The 18,252-nt window shown below is 42.5% G+C and overlaps 1 protein-coding gene across 1 annotated transcript in view; it reads left to right on the top strand.

Annotated features, from left to right (window-relative positions):
• IFT80 (intraflagellar transport 80) overlaps positions 1 to 18,252 on the top strand; it is a 179,819-nt gene that overhangs the window by 124,790 nt on the left and 36,777 nt on the right. The window contains exons 8-9 of the mRNA XM_019503222.1: positions 7,620 to 7,799; positions 15,912 to 16,030. Coding sequence (XP_019358767.1) covers positions 7,620 to 7,799; positions 15,912 to 16,030 — 299 coding nt within the window. The remainder of the gene's footprint in view (positions 1 to 7,619; positions 7,800 to 15,911; positions 16,031 to 18,252) is intronic.

Raw genomic sequence — 18,252 nt, 5'->3', positions numbered from 1 at the left:
TGGGGCACACAGAACTGGACACAGTACTCCAGCTGCAGCCTGACCAGTGTCGCGTAGAGGGGGAGGATCACCTCCTTGGTCCTACTTGAGATGCACCTGTGTATGCATGACAAGGTTCGGTTAGCCCTGCCAACTGTGACCTCGCATTGTCAGCCCATGTTCCTCTTGGAGTCAATAATGACTCCAAGATCCCTTTCTGCCTCCGTGCTCTCAAGAAGGGAGTTTCCCGTCTTAAGTGTGCTGCTGGTTACTACTGCCCAAGTGTAGCACCCTGCACTTGTCAGTATTGAAACGCATCCTGTTTTTGTTAGCCCACCCCTGCAACCTATCTAGGTCTTGCTGCAGTCTTTCCCTCCCTACTAGCGTGCTCACCTCACCCCAAATTTTGGTATCATCAGCAAATTTAAACAGGTTGCTTTTCACCCTGTCATCCAAATTGCTGATAAAGAAATTGAATAGCGCAGGCCCAAGGACCGAGCTCTGGGGGACTCCACTGCCCACTTCCCCCCAGGTTGAATATGACCCGTCCACCACCACCCTCTGAGTATGATCCTTCAGCCAATCTGCAACCCATCTGACTGTGTAGGCATCAATGCCGCAGTCACCCAATTTTTTAATGAGGATGGGGTGGGAGACAGTGTCAGAGGCCTTGCTGAAGTCCAAAAAGACTACGTCCACGGTGACACCTGCATCCAATGCTTTTATGACCTGTTCATAAAAGGCAATCAGGTTGGTCTGACATGACCTGCCTCTAATGAAACCATGCTGGTTGCCCTTGAGCATCATTCCTGAAGCTGGCCCATCACAGATGTGCTCCTTGATGATCTTCTCAAAGAGTTTCCCTAGGATTGAGGTAAGACTGACGCGTCTATAGTTGCCCGGATCCTCCCTCCTCCCTTTTTTAAAGATGGGGACCACGTTGGCTATCTTCCAATCATCTGGCACCTGGCCCGAGCTCCACGCGCACTCGTAAAGCCGTGCCAAGGGCCCTGCAATAACCCCTGCTAGCTCCCTCAACACCCTGGGGTGGAGAGCATCTGGACTCACTGTTTTGAACACGTCCAGCCCCTCCAGAAGCTCTGTAACCCTGTCCTACCCAACCTGAGGTCTGGAAGTGTTCCCCTCAAGTCTGTCTTTCATCACGGTGGGGAAGTCCCAGTCCCTGCACAAGAAAAGTTAACTTTCACCAGTTCATTTGAACACTTGAATGTAACCTCTGGGACAGACAAACCAAGAAACACATGTCAGGAAGCCCACTACACCAAACTTTGACACAATGCTCTAACAAGTTTTCTCTATGAACCTATTCAGTTGTCATATATGAAAGTCAGAAAGGAGTTAAGGACTGTGCTCACCAAGATGACCAGAGCGTCTTATAAAGAGGTCTTTCTATTGGGGCAGAAGAGGAGGATATGGATTTTTCTTAGAGAATCACAATAGGCTTCCACAGCTGCAGAGCATAAGCAGTTCATGGCATATCTTCAAGCCAGCAGCCAGGGAGGCCGTATCCTTCTGAATTGAATTCTTGAGCTTGGAAATGTAGTTAGTGCTGACACACTCTGCTCACTCTTTAACATGTAGGCACTGAAAGGGCTTTAGAACAGTAGGTGATCTTACTTAGTATGCTGCAAATCATACGCACAATAAAAGAGGTGAATATTGAATTTCATCCCTAACTTTGAATCTCCTTGCTATTGAACATTTAAGTTTAACAGTAACCATTCCTTGGATGTAGTTTTTGTGATTTGATTTCATATAAATCATATGATAACTTTGAGTATGTGAAGAACTTGACGTTTCTTGGGTTTTATGCATACTGCAAAAGAAATTAGCGTGTGAAATGTGTTAAAAACATTAGGTAAGCCTTTTCCAACTATTTCCCCTTCAGTAGAGGTGCATGGATCCAAAAGCCATTAGAATTTAATGTCTACTTTTAACATTAGTCAGATGTTTTTTTGTACCAGTTTGGTTCTCCAGAAGGCTTTAAAATATTGTTTAATAAATCCTCTTTTAAACATATTGACTAAGAATTTATTTTAATTGTTTAAATGCCATTTAAAATTCAAATAGATCTACCTGGAAGGGCTGCAGTCTCCTTTTAGTCACAATTAAGATCTGGTATGGTATTTCTCTAGAATACTTGTGCAATCTGTGGCTACAGGACGATTTCAACGCTGCCCACCTTCTATCCAGTTTGAGATGTTATGTACAAACTGTTTCTGAGATTGATACCTGTTTTTCACATCCTCTATCATGGTCTGAAAATTCGTCTTATTTTTTGGCCACTTTTTATCTCAGACTCAGCCTATTCTGGAAACTTCAAATGAGATTTATTTGAAATATGTTGGTAAAATCTAATTTGAGGTATCTGTGGCTTGTTTTGAAGTTTCTACCAGGTTCTGATAGACTTTTACAAGACACCAGGACACTGTGTGGGGCAGGGGGAAGGTGTATAGGACCTGGGGGGGGAGGTTCAAGCAGCCCCTTGCAAGCTGAAACCCTGCAAGGGAAAAGCCACAGTATGCCATGTTTTTCTCCTTTAAGGGAGAATCCATTTTTAAAGTTTGTTCATGCCCCTTTCATATATTCTTGCAACCCACTTTTGGGTTGCGATCCATAGGTTGAGAAACACTACCCTAAAACAAGCTCCTTCTGCTCCCTTACCAACTTCCCATTCTGAAAACAGCACAGACTGGGGGAGAGGAGGGACCGTTGCTAAGGGGAAGTGGCTGCAGACTTATAGCCAGCAGCTAGATTCCTCTTCCCCCCTGGAACCAACAATAAACTTCTGTTTGGTCCAGGGGATTGTTGCAACTCAGAACGCTTCTTGCATGGCATTCTGAGTTACAGTGGGGAGCTGCATTTCTGTCTGTCCCTTTAAAAACCTAGTAATGAAAAATTGTCCTGCATTTAGCATGTAGACGTTGTATGTCTATAAGCAGCTCATCTCTTCAGAGAAGAGACGCATAAACTGAAATGAGTTGGATTCAAGACATGCATTTTACATTGTGTAAATATAAAAATGGAAGAAAAATAGGTATTCTAATCCAAAACAATATAGCAATTGCAAGTAATACAGACTGTATCTGAAAGACAGCAGTTAAATAATTGAGAGAATAAGAAATTATATATATTCATGGTTTCTTTCGTGTGTGTGTGTGTGTGTGTGTGTGTGTGTGTATGAACCTAAATAGTAAATGTTTTATTGAGAAAGTCAGTTTTCATACGCTAGAATTTAATTCATGCTTGCAGAATATAATAAGATCATAAAGTTGATATTGACAGTATTACTGACCATGCTCCTGTAGAGGTTGAAAATTAAGAAAGCATTGGACGTTAACCGATACCTTATTATAGAACATAAAGATGGCAGCACAAATTGAAGCACATATAAAACTGAATGATGTAGTGCAGGGGTGTCCAACCTTTTTGAACGTGGGGCAGGATCACAAATTTTTATCATCCAGTGGGCCAGCAAGCCATATTCAAAGACCTCACAGGAAATGGTATCACATCAGGAAGTGATGTCACATGACCTTTGACACCAATGAAGTTGCAGGAAGTGACAATGAAATGGATCTGGAAATGTGATTTAAAATCCAAAATAAAAACAATATAAAAGCAAGAATGAAATAATACTAAAATAAACACTTTTGCTTCTACTCACTTCTCAATGAATGAAAGAAGCACAATGCAAGTCAACAGGTCAAATGTGGAAAAGATATCGGCCAGAGTGGAAACTAATCAAAGCAACAAAATATGGGCATTTTTGAGAATAATCTTCAAGAAGATTTATTGAATTAATAACTAGTTATGACTACAGTTTACATAAGAAAACCCTGGTTTTAAATGTTGACTATAATTTAAATAGCAACATCAGAAGGGCTTGTCAGCATCATCCAGTCTTAAAATAGATTGCCCTTTTCTACACAGAGATTGATGGCAACTTGAAACTTGACCGCTAGGGAAGCCCATCCAAAGATATATGTGCTCCTTTCACATGTCCCTACTCATTCCTACACATGTTCCCAACACCCCTTCCCCCCCACACACGCGTGCTCCCTATACCCTTCCCCACATGCACCCCCTATTCATCCCTGCACCCACTCCCAACCCCCCCACATCACTGTGAACCCCCCCCACACACTCTTGGTTGACCCTTTCACCCCAGTGCTGCCCTCACATATGGACGCCTGCACCCACACCCAACACACATACAGGCAACACTCGCCCACCACAGTGTCAAGGGACCCACATGCAGCTGCTCTCTCTCATAAGATTCCAGTGATTCAATTGCTGGCAGCCTGCTTTGGAGCAAAGCGCATCTAGTGTAGTCCTCACGGTGCACCAGACCAGCAGCTCCCGCCTTCAAGAGCAAGTTGGATGCTTATCTTGCTGGGATCCTATGACCCCAGCTGACTTCCTGCCCTTTGGGTGGGGGGGCTGGACTCAATGACCTTCCGAGGTCCCTTCCAGCCCTAATGTCTATGAAATCTATGAAATAAAGGCTTTGGCATTAGGATCCCAAGTTGTGGCTGGACATAGAGCGCCTCTGGGCCGGGCTCCTCCTGTCTCCTGCCCAGCCTGGCTCCGGCAACCATGTGCCCCGCAGCCCCGGCCCAGCCCCGAGGCGCCCCCACCTCCACGCGGGAACTTACCCATGCCTCTGTCCACCACGCACGCGGGCAGGGCACAGGCCATGCTGCAGCTCCCTCGGCTGCGCGCCAGGGGCAAGGGGCGAAGCCGGAGAAGTCCAGACACTGTCCCCAGCTCGTTCAGTCAGGCGCGGCTGGGGCAGCCCCGCACCGTGCAGCCCTCGGGGCAGCGCCAGTGGGACCCGGCTCACGTGATGAGCCCGGCCCCATGGGGGTAAGCAGCTCCCCTCCCCTCGCTGCTGGCTGGCACCCACAGGCTGGCCCTGCCCACCTGGCCTCACTGCTGCCCCGCCGCCGCCGCTGTGGAGTGCAGAGCAGGTGCCTCAGGCCAGATAAAATGGCTTGGTGGGCCGCATGGCAGCCCACAGGCCATATGTTAGACAAGCCTGACATAGTGTATACTAAATGAATGATGCACGTAATTCTAGTGGTACTTCCTTGTGGAAGCAAGGCAGTAATACAGAGGAGATACCTTGATGTACCTGTAGTTCATAACATTAAGAAAATGGTATGGAAAGACTTACTTTTTTTTAAAACAAGAAATGCATTTATTGAAAAAATTTTCAGATGAACACAGGACACCAAAGTAATACAGGGCACTTACAGGAACAAGTTAATATGCTTTGAAAGGAAAGGGAGAGTGGTAAATAAAAGTAGCTAGAGCTTTTTATGAAAAGGTCAGCAAGACTGATAAAGTATTAGTTTCTCCTTAGAAAGCAAGTAAAAAATTTTTTTCAAAATAAAGATTGAATATTACCCATTTTCCTACTAGCAGAGGAGATACTATTAGATTAGAATGCCCAATAACTGAAATGGACAATGAAAGAATTATGGAAAGTTGGAGATTGGGAAATGCCCAGTAGAAGATAACTTTTAAAAATTGTTTAAAACTTTTGGGCAAGAGTTTATTTCTCTAGAACTAAGTCATGAATGTCTTGTTTTCATTATATGCAATTATTTAAGTAGCCCCATTGAGTCTGGTAAGACTACTTGCCCACTAATAGAAATAGCGAGTTCACAATCAGGCACTGACTAGATAAAGTATTTGCTGTAACTTTGGAAAAAGTGGTCTCCCAGCATGTCTAAATTACCATCATGCTAACATAGAGATGGTAAGCCATTCCTTTAAACTTCAAACCTGGTAGGGTAAGTTGTAATACATAAAAATGGCACATGTAGGACGTCTGTTTGCTTTCCTTGGTTTCCCTTCTATTTGCATTTCCTGCTTAAATGCATCTCCTTATCCCTTTTGTTTGTTCCCCTTGTTTAGTTCCCTGTTTGGCCTCTCAAAGGCTGTGGAATGTGGTAGGGGTAGCTTCTGTTTTCTTCAGGCTAAATGTAGCAGCAGCACTACTCAGAACATCAGAAGAGTGGCTCTGAAGGGTTCCAGGCATGTACAGAGTTACTTAGTCTTTGGTAAATAGTCCCTTTGAAGCTGCTCTCCCAGCATATCTGCCTAACTATTATAGCAGCTGCTTTGGAAGGGCAGTATAATGATTTTGGTTTCATCAGATCATTTCTGTGCTCTGTAAGTGACAAATCACTTAAATTATCAACGAATATCAAGAGCTTCTTGCTATTCCAATGATTTTTGGACTTGTATTAAAAAAACTGATTAATGTGTTTCAAGAAAATATAGATAACATAAACTAGTAGTAGAAGATGAAAGAATGTCAGCCTCGTAAAACCTTTGAAGGTTTTCCAGTCACTTTCCATTGGAACATATTCTTTGGGAAGTCATCCAAATGGACATTCCCACCTGAGAAAACTCCTATTAGCAGAAAGGTGCGTAATAAAAAATAATGGCATTTTGTCTTCTGTTTGAATTGCTAGCACCTTAAGAAAAATGGTTTCATTATTTGTTTTTAATGGATAACAAAACCTTGAAATACATTTTTTGGGCTTTGCCCATGTCACTTTAGGCTCTTTAAAATAAGCTAAACTAGTCTTACTCGCTTTTTAGATTGGAAGATCTGCAAGGTGCTTTCAAAGTTAGTGATTCAATATTGTATAAAACTATTGAGTACCATTACAGTGAGTAGAAATAATATAGGACACACTATGCATCTGGATGTTTTATCTTTGAAAAGAGCTTTGATACCATTTGTCCTTACCACTGGTGTTCATTTACAAATGCTGTTGCAACATTTTCAAAAGCAAGTCTTGTCTTTTCTTGATAAAATTCCAGTGTAAGCAATTACTTTCTAACTAAACCTTTCTTGCAGTTTTCTTTCTGATAAGATATTAATTTTTGTTCTAAGATATTGTGAAAAGTTGTAGTGTCCTGTTCTGCTATATTTCACGTTATATGTTTGGTTATATTTCGATGGATAGTTGAGTACGTAAATTATGTCTGAAATCAGTTTACCAAACAGGGTGGTTTGGTACCTCTGACTGTAAGCCATTATAAAGCTTCCAGCCCTTATATTTTGTATTTTTAACTTTAAAGTTTAGGTTTTTAATGGATCTGGACTGTGTAAAGCAGAGGTGTCAAAGGTACAGTTTATGGGCTGGATCCAGCCCATGGAACTCCATGATTTGGCCCCCAGTGCTATCCTTGGGTCTTAGTTGGCCCGCACACGAATGGATCAGCCATATGCACAGGGCCAGAAACGCACACTTCATGCAGCACCCACCCTAGTTGATCTGAGACTGTGCTGCATGCAAGTCCCTCCCTGGGACCCATACTGTACATGGCACCTGGTTCAGGATGCATGCTGCACATGGCAAAGTCCCAAACCAGCCTAGGAAAAAAGGAGGTGGCAAGGGGCCACAGGCTTTGGTGGGAATGACGTGTGGTGCAGGTCCCAGAATGAGTGCTGTGGGCTCTGGATCCAGTGGGGGTGGGAGTGGGCAGGGAGGTCCATGGGTCCAATCGTAATTTGTTTAGTGTGATATTTGTTGAATGTGGCAGACAAAAGCACATATAAAAATGTCTTTAAGATATCTCTTCTTTTTTTTTAGTGGTCATATGCTTTGGAGAAACCAAATACTGGCAGCATATTTAATATTGCTTGGTCTATTGATGGTACTCAAATAGCTGGAGCTTGTGGAAATGGACATGTGATTTTTGCTCATGTTGTAGAACAACGCTGGGAGTGGAAGAACTTTGAAATAACGTTAACTAAAAGAAGAACCATGGAGGTAATGGTAATTTTAGCTAAGCTGTTTGCATTAAATTTCAGGGCTTTTTTTAACAAGATTCAGAATTATAATCCTTTGGACATAGAAAATAGTGAGTGTACAATTTTGTCTCATGAAAATGGTAAAATTATTTTATATATTTAATTTATTAATTAATTTTGATTTATAAAATGATCGGAATAACTGAGTGTTATAATTAATGGTCAGTTATATAGTAGGTCTGATCTGGATGTAATATAGGTCTATAATATGACGTATCCCAGCACAGCCAGTTAGCTTCCATGAACCGCACAGAAGTGAACTCATCTGTAGTTGTAGGTTGCAGTCTGAAAGTGAAGGAGTTTTAGGGGAGATAGGAACACAGTTAATGAGTCTGTGAACAGCATTAATGCAATGGCCAAAAATACAGAATCATAAACCTCACTTACATTAGCAATAATGTTACAGTAAGTCTCAACAAAGGCATTTGCACTGCTATAGAATGATGACTATAAATGATTGTGTAGATAGAGTTTAAATACTTTCATTATCTTGTCTACGTTAGTGGATTGCTACTTGTGATCTATACTAGTTTGAGCTTTTTATAGTATAGAATACAAATTTTTCAACTATAGCTTTGACAAGGATAGATGGTTCATTCTTTCTGGATTTCTAGTTGATGTCTGAGCCTAATCAAGAAGAGTTGCAGTGTCCTTGGCTGCTTTGCCCACCCTATTATAGCCATAAGTTCAAATCTTCCAAAGCTAGGGAGATTTGCTAGCTATTGAAGGAGCTATTCCTGCTGGTATGTAATATAATTAGATTTGACTATGGCCAGGTACAAATGGTCAAATCACAGTTCTCCCAGTAGAAACCCAGAGTGTGCAGACATTGTCTTTTTCTCCAAGAACAAAAATGGCCTCCTTGGAGACATGCTTTGTCTTGGTTTAACTCCTTGTGGGGACCAGGAGTCATCCTGGTCTTGAGAAAGTGTGGGGAAGTTTCTCTCCACTGTCCTATAGATTGGGAGGAGAGCAGCAGCCACTGCTCCCTGCTTCTTCTCCAAACCAGGCAGTTTTGGGAAGAGAAAGGGTTTTGCCAGCTCCTGCTGGCTTCTGCTTCCTACTCTTACAGCCAGCTGAGTGCTGGGGTGGTAATTTAAAAGCCAGCAGCCAGAATGGGGCTCTAGGAATATCACCCTAACCCAGCTCCTGGCTCCTGCTGGCTCCCTCTTGCTGCCCTGCTGTTTAGTTGCTGGCTTTTAAATTGCTGCGCTGCTGCTCAGGTAGGCTACAAGGGGGAACCAGGCTGAAGAAAAGCCTCTGCATGCCTATTTCCTGGTCCCTCCAGCTTTTAAATCTCTGTCCCTGCCATTCAGCTGAGTGGCTGTGGGGCAAGAGGAAGCAGGAGGGGCTGGGAACCAGGCATGTGGAGGGTTTCCAGCATAGGAGAATGCCCTCTACCCACCTCCTGCCAGTCAGCTAATTAGTATGATGGGGGAGGCATTCTCCCAAGGCAGGAATTGCTGCCTCCTGCTCTCTGTGGCAGCTGCTGCTTTTCAACAGCTTCCAACCACCACTTGTGTGGAAAGGGGACAGGTTGTCAATTGTTGGGCTCCCTTAAGAGCAAGGGTGGCCCAGGAAACAGCCCCTGGCTGGAGAGCTTACCTGTGAAGCCTTTCAGTCATGAGTCTGAAGAATGTCGATATAGTTCAGCTTTCTAATGGAAGAACTCTCTTATGTTAGAAATAAATGTCTGTATGCAGCCTATCTCTTATGAGGATTCAAGGAAAGGATAGATAATCAACTGAGTGCCTGAAGTTAGGCTGCTAATGCCAAGATGTAAGTAAAAGACAAAAAGATCCTGAAACTGGACTCTTAAATCTACATTTTTATTTTTCTCTCCAATATGCAAGTTTTGAACATTCAGCAATTCAAGGTGAGCTGCTAAAGACTCGGCACTGCAAGAAAAAAGCATAAGAGCTCCTATAGATGTGCAGGGAGCCTGCTTCAATGCACTGGAAATTCAGCACAGAAATTGATGAGGTCTAGCAACATTCTGCATCACATCTGTCAGTGTCCCTGTGCTTCCCTGTGCTGAAAAAATGGCAGAAGGGTGCTTCGAAATAAAACATGTTTGATGAGCTTTAGGTCAAAACACCCTGCCACCACTTTTTCAGTGCGGGGACGCTTATACATGTGACACGCAGAATCTTAATTAGCACGGCTCGCTAATTAAAGTGCCTGGTACTGTGTCCCAGGCCACACGTAAAAATGCTCTATATGTTGTTTCTAGAGCTTAACTTTAGGATCCTGCTTCTGAAATCCTGGCTTAAATCCACATGTACCATATTTACTTGAATATAAGAGTAATAAATTAGCATGGAGGAAAAAAAGCCTCTTGTTTTACATTCATGTGGGAAATCACATTAAATATATTGTCTGTCATTAAACTGTTGCCAAAAGCAGCCTGTACTAGGTAATAGTATAAACCAACTGCAGAGTTGATTAAATACAGCCAACACTGAGCATGACCATAAAATACTTGGCCTGTTTTGGGCAAACATGCTGGTTTGTTCGTGGTTTTTTGCCAGAAAAAAATATCTATATCTGTCTAGGTAGATAGATAGATAGATAGGTATACCTATCTTTACCTCCAACACTCTGCCAAGCAGCCCTGTGGTTCACTTGGCAGATCATAGTACACTTTAACAGTTAAAAAAAACAACCCAAAATATGCATTATACAGTTTATACCATGTATCCTCACACCCATCTCCATACCTGTATCTTCATGCACTGCTCTTCTCATGCTGATAGGAACCTATCATACAGATAGGTTAGTGTAGCCTATCTGAATGAGATGTATGGTAGTGTCCATAGTTCCCCTCAGTGCTGACTCTTTTTTTTTCAAGTCATAGTGAGCCACTGCACTGCATACATTTCAACTTCCTCTTCACTCCCACTACTGAACTGTTCCTTTCTTTCCCATTTCTAATGATTTCTGTTTCCAATGTCTAGCAAACATCACCCCAAACATTTCACCCAGAATGCCTCTGTTGCTCCCTCTCTAAGTCTGTTGCATGTGATCAGTGTGCCCCTGCCCTCCATGTGGTAGAGCTAGAACAGGTTTCCCTGTGCTTCATCTTCATATAAATTTTAGAAGGATCTCAGGACTCATGACAAGAACTCATGATTCCAGTCATGAGTGGAGGGCAAATTAGGATGTGGCTTCTTTATGGGGTGGTATGTGGAATGCACACGCATACTAAGGAATATTGAGCTGTGGGGTCACCATGACTTAAAATGCTGCTGACTTTTCTGGGGCCCAACCCAGTAAAGTATATGTTAAATTGTGAGCCTTATGGGTTCAGACTAATATCTTGCATAGTTTCTCAGCCTCTTGTGGGCTAAAATCAAGTGAGCTACTTTGACCTGGAACACAAAAAATTTTCCAAAACAAAAAAAAAAAGTTGGCCTTTTGACTCGGATCAACTGGGAGCATCCAAATCCCAAGATCTCTGCGGTTAGCCTTGCATGTATGATGCCTGCCATTGGATTTGGGAGTATCTGAAGTCCCAGGGTGAGAGACTGAGATAGAGGATGCTTGCTGGTTATAAAGCCATACATGGTGTTTAGAACAATTGAGTTCTGCCTGCTCAGTCAATATTGTTTTTGAAACGACTGAGTTCTATTCAGTTGATGTGATTTGGATCTGATTTGGCTGATTTGACTTGGAGTACAAAATATATTAGAAAAGAAGAAGTTGGTATTATATACAAGTAGGTATAAAAGAGTTGCTTAAAAGCGTGTTCTGTGCTAAAACTTGCAACAGTTTCAAATCAGGTAAAATGCATCAATTCTGGATTAACTATGTCTATGGGTAATATATGTAGATTATTATAGATATGTTTATTTCAAGGTCATTGTTTTCAAATTTATTTCTCACTTTCATGTTGCTCAGGGAGAGCAGGATCTGAAAGTAAAAAGGGAGAAGGGGCTGCAAAGGGAAGATGCTGGGGCTTATCTGACCCCCTCAAATTTATTTTGCTTGCTGTAGCTGTGGAAGGGGGGAACAAATTCAAAGCAAACCTTATAGTTTCATAGTTTCTAGGGTCGGAAGGGACCTCAGTAGATCAAGTAGTCCGATCCCCTATCATGGCAGGAAAGAGTACTGGGGTCAAACGACCCCAGCAAAGTGTTCATCTAACCTCCTCTTAAAGACCCCCAGGGTAGGAGCCAGCACCACTTCTCTTGGAAGTTGGTTCCAGATCCTAGCCCCCCTGACCGTGAAGTAGCGCCTCCTGATATCTTGCCTAAATCTACCCTCTGCCAGCTTGTGACCGTTATTCCTGGTCACTCCTGGCAGTGCTCGGAGGAACAGGGACTTCCCCAGTGCCTGCTGATCCCCCCTGACTAGTTTGTAACAGGCCACTAGATCCCCCCTCAGCCTTCTCTTGTGGAGGCTGAACAGGTTCAGGTCCTGTAGCCTCTCCTCATAAGGCCTTCCCTGCTGCCCCCTGATCATGTGAGTGGCCCTCCTCATGAGGAGGACCACAATACCTTCAATACCTAGATTCTATACCTGGAAAATTATAAGGGTGTAGGTTGTAGCCGTGTTGGTCTAAGGACATAGGCAGACAAGGTTCTTTGGGTGAATCTGAATGTCTTTTAATAGACCAACTTAAATAGTTGGGGGAAAAAATTTAGCAAGCTTTTGTGTTTAAAAACCCTTTGTCAGGCTCAGGAAGTCTCTGCAGTTGGTGTGTGCTCTTCCTGGATGGAATGAATCTATCTATTCAGATATCAGATTTACCCAAAGAACCTTGTCTGGAAAACAAATTTATAAATTTTCTGTATATATAATCTAATTATTGGGGGGTCATCTTATAGGCAGGGTTGTCTTGTTTTTGAGTAGATATGGTAGATATTTAGACCTCTGTGAATTCATGCAGAAATTTGAGTGTTTAGTACTGATTTGTCCTCTGTGTTCTGAGACACTGACTCATAACATCCTACTCAGTAAACAGTGGGATAGTATAGAATTTCCATTCTTACGAATTTTCCCAGTTACACATTCAGTTTTGGAGTGCAGGCCAGCATTTTCAATCTTGAAGTTAGCTTCCTAAATTCTTAATTAAGCATCTAAATATCTTTTGGTCTGAACTTTTTAATGTAGAATATGTAATTTGGAAAACTTGTAACAGAAATTCTATATTATCCCTCTTTTTACTGGGTACAATATTATGAGTCAGTGTCTGGGAACACAGAAGACAAATTAGCAGGTAAAAATTCATAATCCTGCATTCATTCCCAGACATCGACTCGTAACAGATGTACTCTGTCTTGTATTCTGCAAAAAGCTAAGAAATATAACCAACTCTAATCTATGGTTAGAATTTATCTTCATTTACTCTTGAAAATTTAAATAAGAAAAATACTTCTATATGAAATCTCTGGGCACCCTATCAGTCTTCATAGTTTCACAGTTTCTAGGGTCGGAAGGGACCTGAGTAGATCATCTAGTCCGACCCCCTGCCATGGCAGGAAAGAGTGCTGGGGTCAAACGACCCTGGCAAGGTGTACTTCTAGCCTCCTCTTAAAGACCCCCAGGGTAGGAGCCAGCACCATTTCTCTTGGAAGTTGGTTCCAGGTCCTAGCCGCCCTGACTGTGAAGTAGCACCTCCTGATATCTAGCCTAAATCTACCCTCTGCCAGCTTGTGACCGTTATTCCTGGTCACTCCTGGCAGTGCTCAGGGGAACAGGGACTTCCTGCTGGGAAGTCCCTGCTCGGGGGAACAGGGACTTCCTGCTGGTCCCCCCTGACTAGTTTGTAACAGGCCACTAGATCCCCCCTCAGCCTTCTCTTGTGGAGGCTGAACAGGTTCAGGTCCCGTAGCCTCTCCTCATAAGGCCTGCCCTGCTGCCCCCTGATCATGGGAGTGGCCCTCCTCTGGACCCTCTCCATGTTGTCCACATCTTTTTTGAAGTGCAGTGCCCAGAACTGGACACAGTACTCCAGCTGCAGCCTGACCAGTGTCGCATAGAGGGGGAGGATCACCTCTTTGGACCTGCTTGAGATGCCTCTGTGGATGCATGACAAGGTACGGTTGGCCTTCCTGACTGCATCCCCACACTGATGGCCCATGTTCATCTTGGAGTCAATGATGACTCCAAGTTCCTTTTCCGCCTCTGTACGGACAAGAATGGAGTTCCCCAGCCTGTAGGTGTGGTGCTGGTTGTTCCTCCCCAGGTGCATCACTTTGCACTTGTCGGTGTTGAATCCCATCCTATTCTCATCCGCCCACCCCTGTAACCTGCCTAGGTCCGACTGCAGCCTATTCCTCCCTTCTAGCGTGCCCGCATCCCCCCACATCTTAGTGTCATCAGCAAAAATGACATTGTACAGTATGACAGTATTAAGACCACTGAAATATATTTCTTTAAAACTATTTATGAGTGCCCTCTTAAGTTTGGTAGTTACTGCATTAAGCCCTTATTTTGTAGCTGATTAAAGAACTGTCAAAGTCTAAAATTAGCAGTAGCACAGTATCTAAAATACCTGGGATGAAGGATCACTGTCCTCAGTAAATTCATTATTTTCTATGTGAATCTTTTCCCCAAAACATGATATTCTCTCAATTTCCTTAGGTTTTCCTCCCATCCAAACTTCCTTAGCTTCTTAGCAGGCCTATGATTAGTTGACCAGGACTTACACTGATGAATTGTAAGTCCTACTCACTTTCATCTCTAGGAGAAAATATTTGAATCATGCTATAACTCTCTTATTGCTTTTTAATTCAGGATATTGTAGGCTTTTACCAAAAGATAACACACGGTTTGTACTAAATGAGATACTCAGTCCTGACAGGCTGGAATCTATAATGAAAATAAATACATTCCAGATGCTTCTGATGATGATTCAAGCAGCCCGTTGTGGAAAATTATGGACTAATCTGCCCACAGGACAAGTTTCTTCCTATTTCTGTTAATATTTTGAAAAATAAGCTTACATTCCCTATTTAAAGATTTTTGTATTATCTGATATAACTATTATACTTTTATCTTGTCTTGGATCTTACTAAACTTTCATCCAAACATCTTATCTTTTCTTGGATCTTACTAAACTTTTGGCCTCTGCCTTGTGGTAATGAGTTTCATGGACTAATTGTGCACTGTATTAAAAAAAATCTTTCAAATGTATCACCTTTCAGTTTCACTAAATAGCAACTTTTTCTAATTAAGGGTAGGGCGATACAACCGGGCTATTGTTGAGATTTGATTGATACTTCTGAATTAATGTTCTGTCTTCAGCTGCTTATAACTTTGCCAAACCTTAACCATTTGGGTTGCAATTTTCCAATATATATATATTGGGGTTAGGGGGTGGAATGTTCACCAAATACTTGAGCCATTTCTGAGAACTAAGGCAAATTACGTTGTTTTGTTCATATTAGAAATTCTGGTGATCGTTTCTTTAAGATGCTCTAGTCTCTCTGCACTTTGGCAGGGAAATGTCCTTGCCACATCTATTTTGCCATATTTTAAGCTTAAGAAATTACCCCGAGGAACACACCCATCATGGAAAATTTCAGCCCAAATGGTTAATGTTTGGCAAAGTTGTAAGTAGGTGAAAACAGAGTGTTATAATGCAAAATTTTGAGCCAAGCTTTATCTTCTTATCTGTAATATTGTGCATACATAAATAATACGTTCTAACAGCATTTCAGCTGACTTTTTTCTTTTATTGAGATAGGTTGACCAAAACTATTTGTAGTGTTCCAGATGAGGGTATCATTTTAATTTAATAATCACATCTTCCAGGAAGACAGATATGCATTTTTTATAAACCAGGTATTTTAATATACAAAACAAATTAGCAAGTAAAAATTCATATTTAATATAATCCTTTTCTTTGAAAAACTATGTTGGTGTATTTAATTCAAGTTCAGAGGAGCTTTTATGTAACCATTCTTGTTTATTTTCCTATAAAACAGCTTGTTCTTACATAATTATATTTTACTGCTAATGGCAGAAGAATAACAAGCATTATATATAAAAATTAGTATAATGTTTAGTTTGTTTTTCTTTCAATAATTTTAATTTCATGTTACCATAAACTTCTCTTTGTTAGGTACGTAATGTTATTAATGATGCAATGGATTTACTAGAATTTCGTGACAGAGTCATTAAGGCCTCTCTGAACTATGGACATTTAGTTGTTTCAACGTCTCTTCAGTGTTACGTGTTTTCGTAAGTAATTTGAATTTGCGAAGTATCAACTGATCCATCTAGAAATTTTAAGAATGCTGGAGTTTGATTTAAAACAGGGATGGCCAGCCTATGGCATGTATGATGCAGATGGCACAGGCACCCTTTGTGTGGTATGGAGCAGATCAAGGATGAGACAGGCAACACAGCAGCATATAGAGTACTTGCAAACATTAACAAAACAAGGTGCCTTAATTTAAACTTGGCAAGTTCCTACTCTGAGTCCCGCATGTGCCCAGAAGAGGAAGCGCGTTACGTCAACCCGGCTCGCCCGATGTATGTAAAGATCAGGCACGTTAGTGGGGCTTTTTTGGTGCTTTTATCTAATAGCTGATTGAATCAGCTTTAGCTAAAACTGCCAAAAAGCCCTGCTGAAACCCCTGGTCTTTACAGATGCTGCAGAGCTGGATTGAAGTAATGCACTGTTTCTTCCAGTAAAGCACATTTCTGGAGGGTTTTTGTGTTTTGGTTTTTTTAACATCTGCAAGCAGCCGGAGGGCAAAACAGTTCGTCATATCTAAATTCGGAGTGGCCAGTTTAATTTTTTTGGCTATATGACTTGCTTGTATTGGTTACTGTTATGGTGACCACTCCTTTTGCTGCATAGACATAACTCCTTCTAGGGAGCCATCACTTCTGCTTTGCAGAATAGCCAGTAGATTCTCAAAGAATAAGATTTATTGAGCCATATATTGCCCTTTATAAGTAATCATGTCATGCCTACAATATATTTTACTAGTCAGGGATTTTGGAATCTGGAGCTTACCCTTAGATGTTGCTTCCGTGCTCAGCAACATGATTACTGTTGAACCAACAGTCCAGAAATAAAGCATAAGCCATGGGATAGAAAAGGGTTCTGTCCTACCCACAGACCATCAGAGAGGAATTAGCCCATACTGTAATAAGTGCTATAAAGTTAAGTTGTTACTACTTACACAAGTTACTAGATATGCTATAGTGCAGGGGTCAGCAAACACCAGCATGCATGACACACACAAAGGCATTCTGCTTGGTACATGTGCCTTGGGGCAGATGGTGAGAAAAGACCTGGGGCTGCACTGCCACAACAAGGATCAGGTTCCTTGCAGCTCCCCCACCATCCACCTAGAGGCACATGTGCACCCACTGCCAGACAAGCTGGGCTGAGGCTCTGCAAACCCCAGTGGAGCTGCTTGCAACCCCCCACCCCCTTCTCCCCCAGGCCTGCTGCGAGCAGCCCAGGTTCTGTGGCGGGCAGCAGGGGCTTCTCTTGAGCTCAGGCCAGCTGTGGCAGGCAGCTGGGAAGCTGCAAGCAGCTGCATTGCGGTCTGTGGAGCTCTGGCTCAGCTTGTTGCTGGTGGCAGGTGCATGTACACCTGGGGCAGATAGTGAGGGAGCAATGAGGAGTCTAATCCTTGTGGCAGCACAGCCCAGACCCCTTCTCTGCCATTTGCCTTGCAGCACACGTGCATCCACTACCGGCAACAATTTGGGTGAGGGCCCCGAGGACCCTGGTGCAGCTGCTTTCACCTCCCAGCCGCCTCAGGTGGCTTGGGCTCTGGGATGGCCCTTGCTGCCCATCACAGAGCATGGGCTGCTCACAGCAGGGACACTTGTCTGCAGAGTCCCAGTCCAGCTCATTGCCAATGGGAACATGCGTGCCTTGGGGTGAAGTGGGGAAGGGGCCTGGGCTGTGCTGCCATAACAAGGATTGGGCCCCTTGCAGCTCTCCACCATCCGTCCCTGGCACGCCAATATCTTCCAAGCAGAGGTTGCAGGCATTTTTGGCACTCTGTCCAAAAACTTTGCTGACATTAAATACGTGCAAAAAATGTAACACTAGTGAGTTGTGTGAAATTATCAAAGGCATAAGTGGTAGTTATGTGCTTATCTGTCAAGATTGATTTTTATACTTTTGACAATATATCCTTATAGATATTTTCTGACAGTATGACTAAATGTATGATTTATGGGGAGGCTGCTGCCTGGGAGTGTGCCTTGGCTCTTACGCTGCAACTGTTATTCATGCATGATTCAATAGCAATACAAGTTAGCTAAATAATCCTAACTTTGACCATTAATGAAGCAGGATTAAATTTGAAGCAGTTTTGCTGAACTGATATTGCTACAGAATAATGAGGATGTAACAGTTGTATCATAACAGCTTGTATTGGTATCCTTTAATTAATGCTGCAATTGTTAAATCTATTTGTATCAGTTCTGGC

Source organism: Gavialis gangeticus, unplaced genomic scaffold (assembly GCF_001723915.1).
Source record: "Gavialis gangeticus isolate Ggan-Ray unplaced genomic scaffold, GavGan_comp1, whole genome shotgun sequence".
NCBI classification, from domain to species: Eukaryota; Metazoa; Chordata; order Crocodylia; family Gavialidae; genus Gavialis; species Gavialis gangeticus.
The sequence above is the reverse complement of the archived record's forward strand: the minus strand, read 5'-3'. Positions and strand labels throughout refer to the sequence as shown.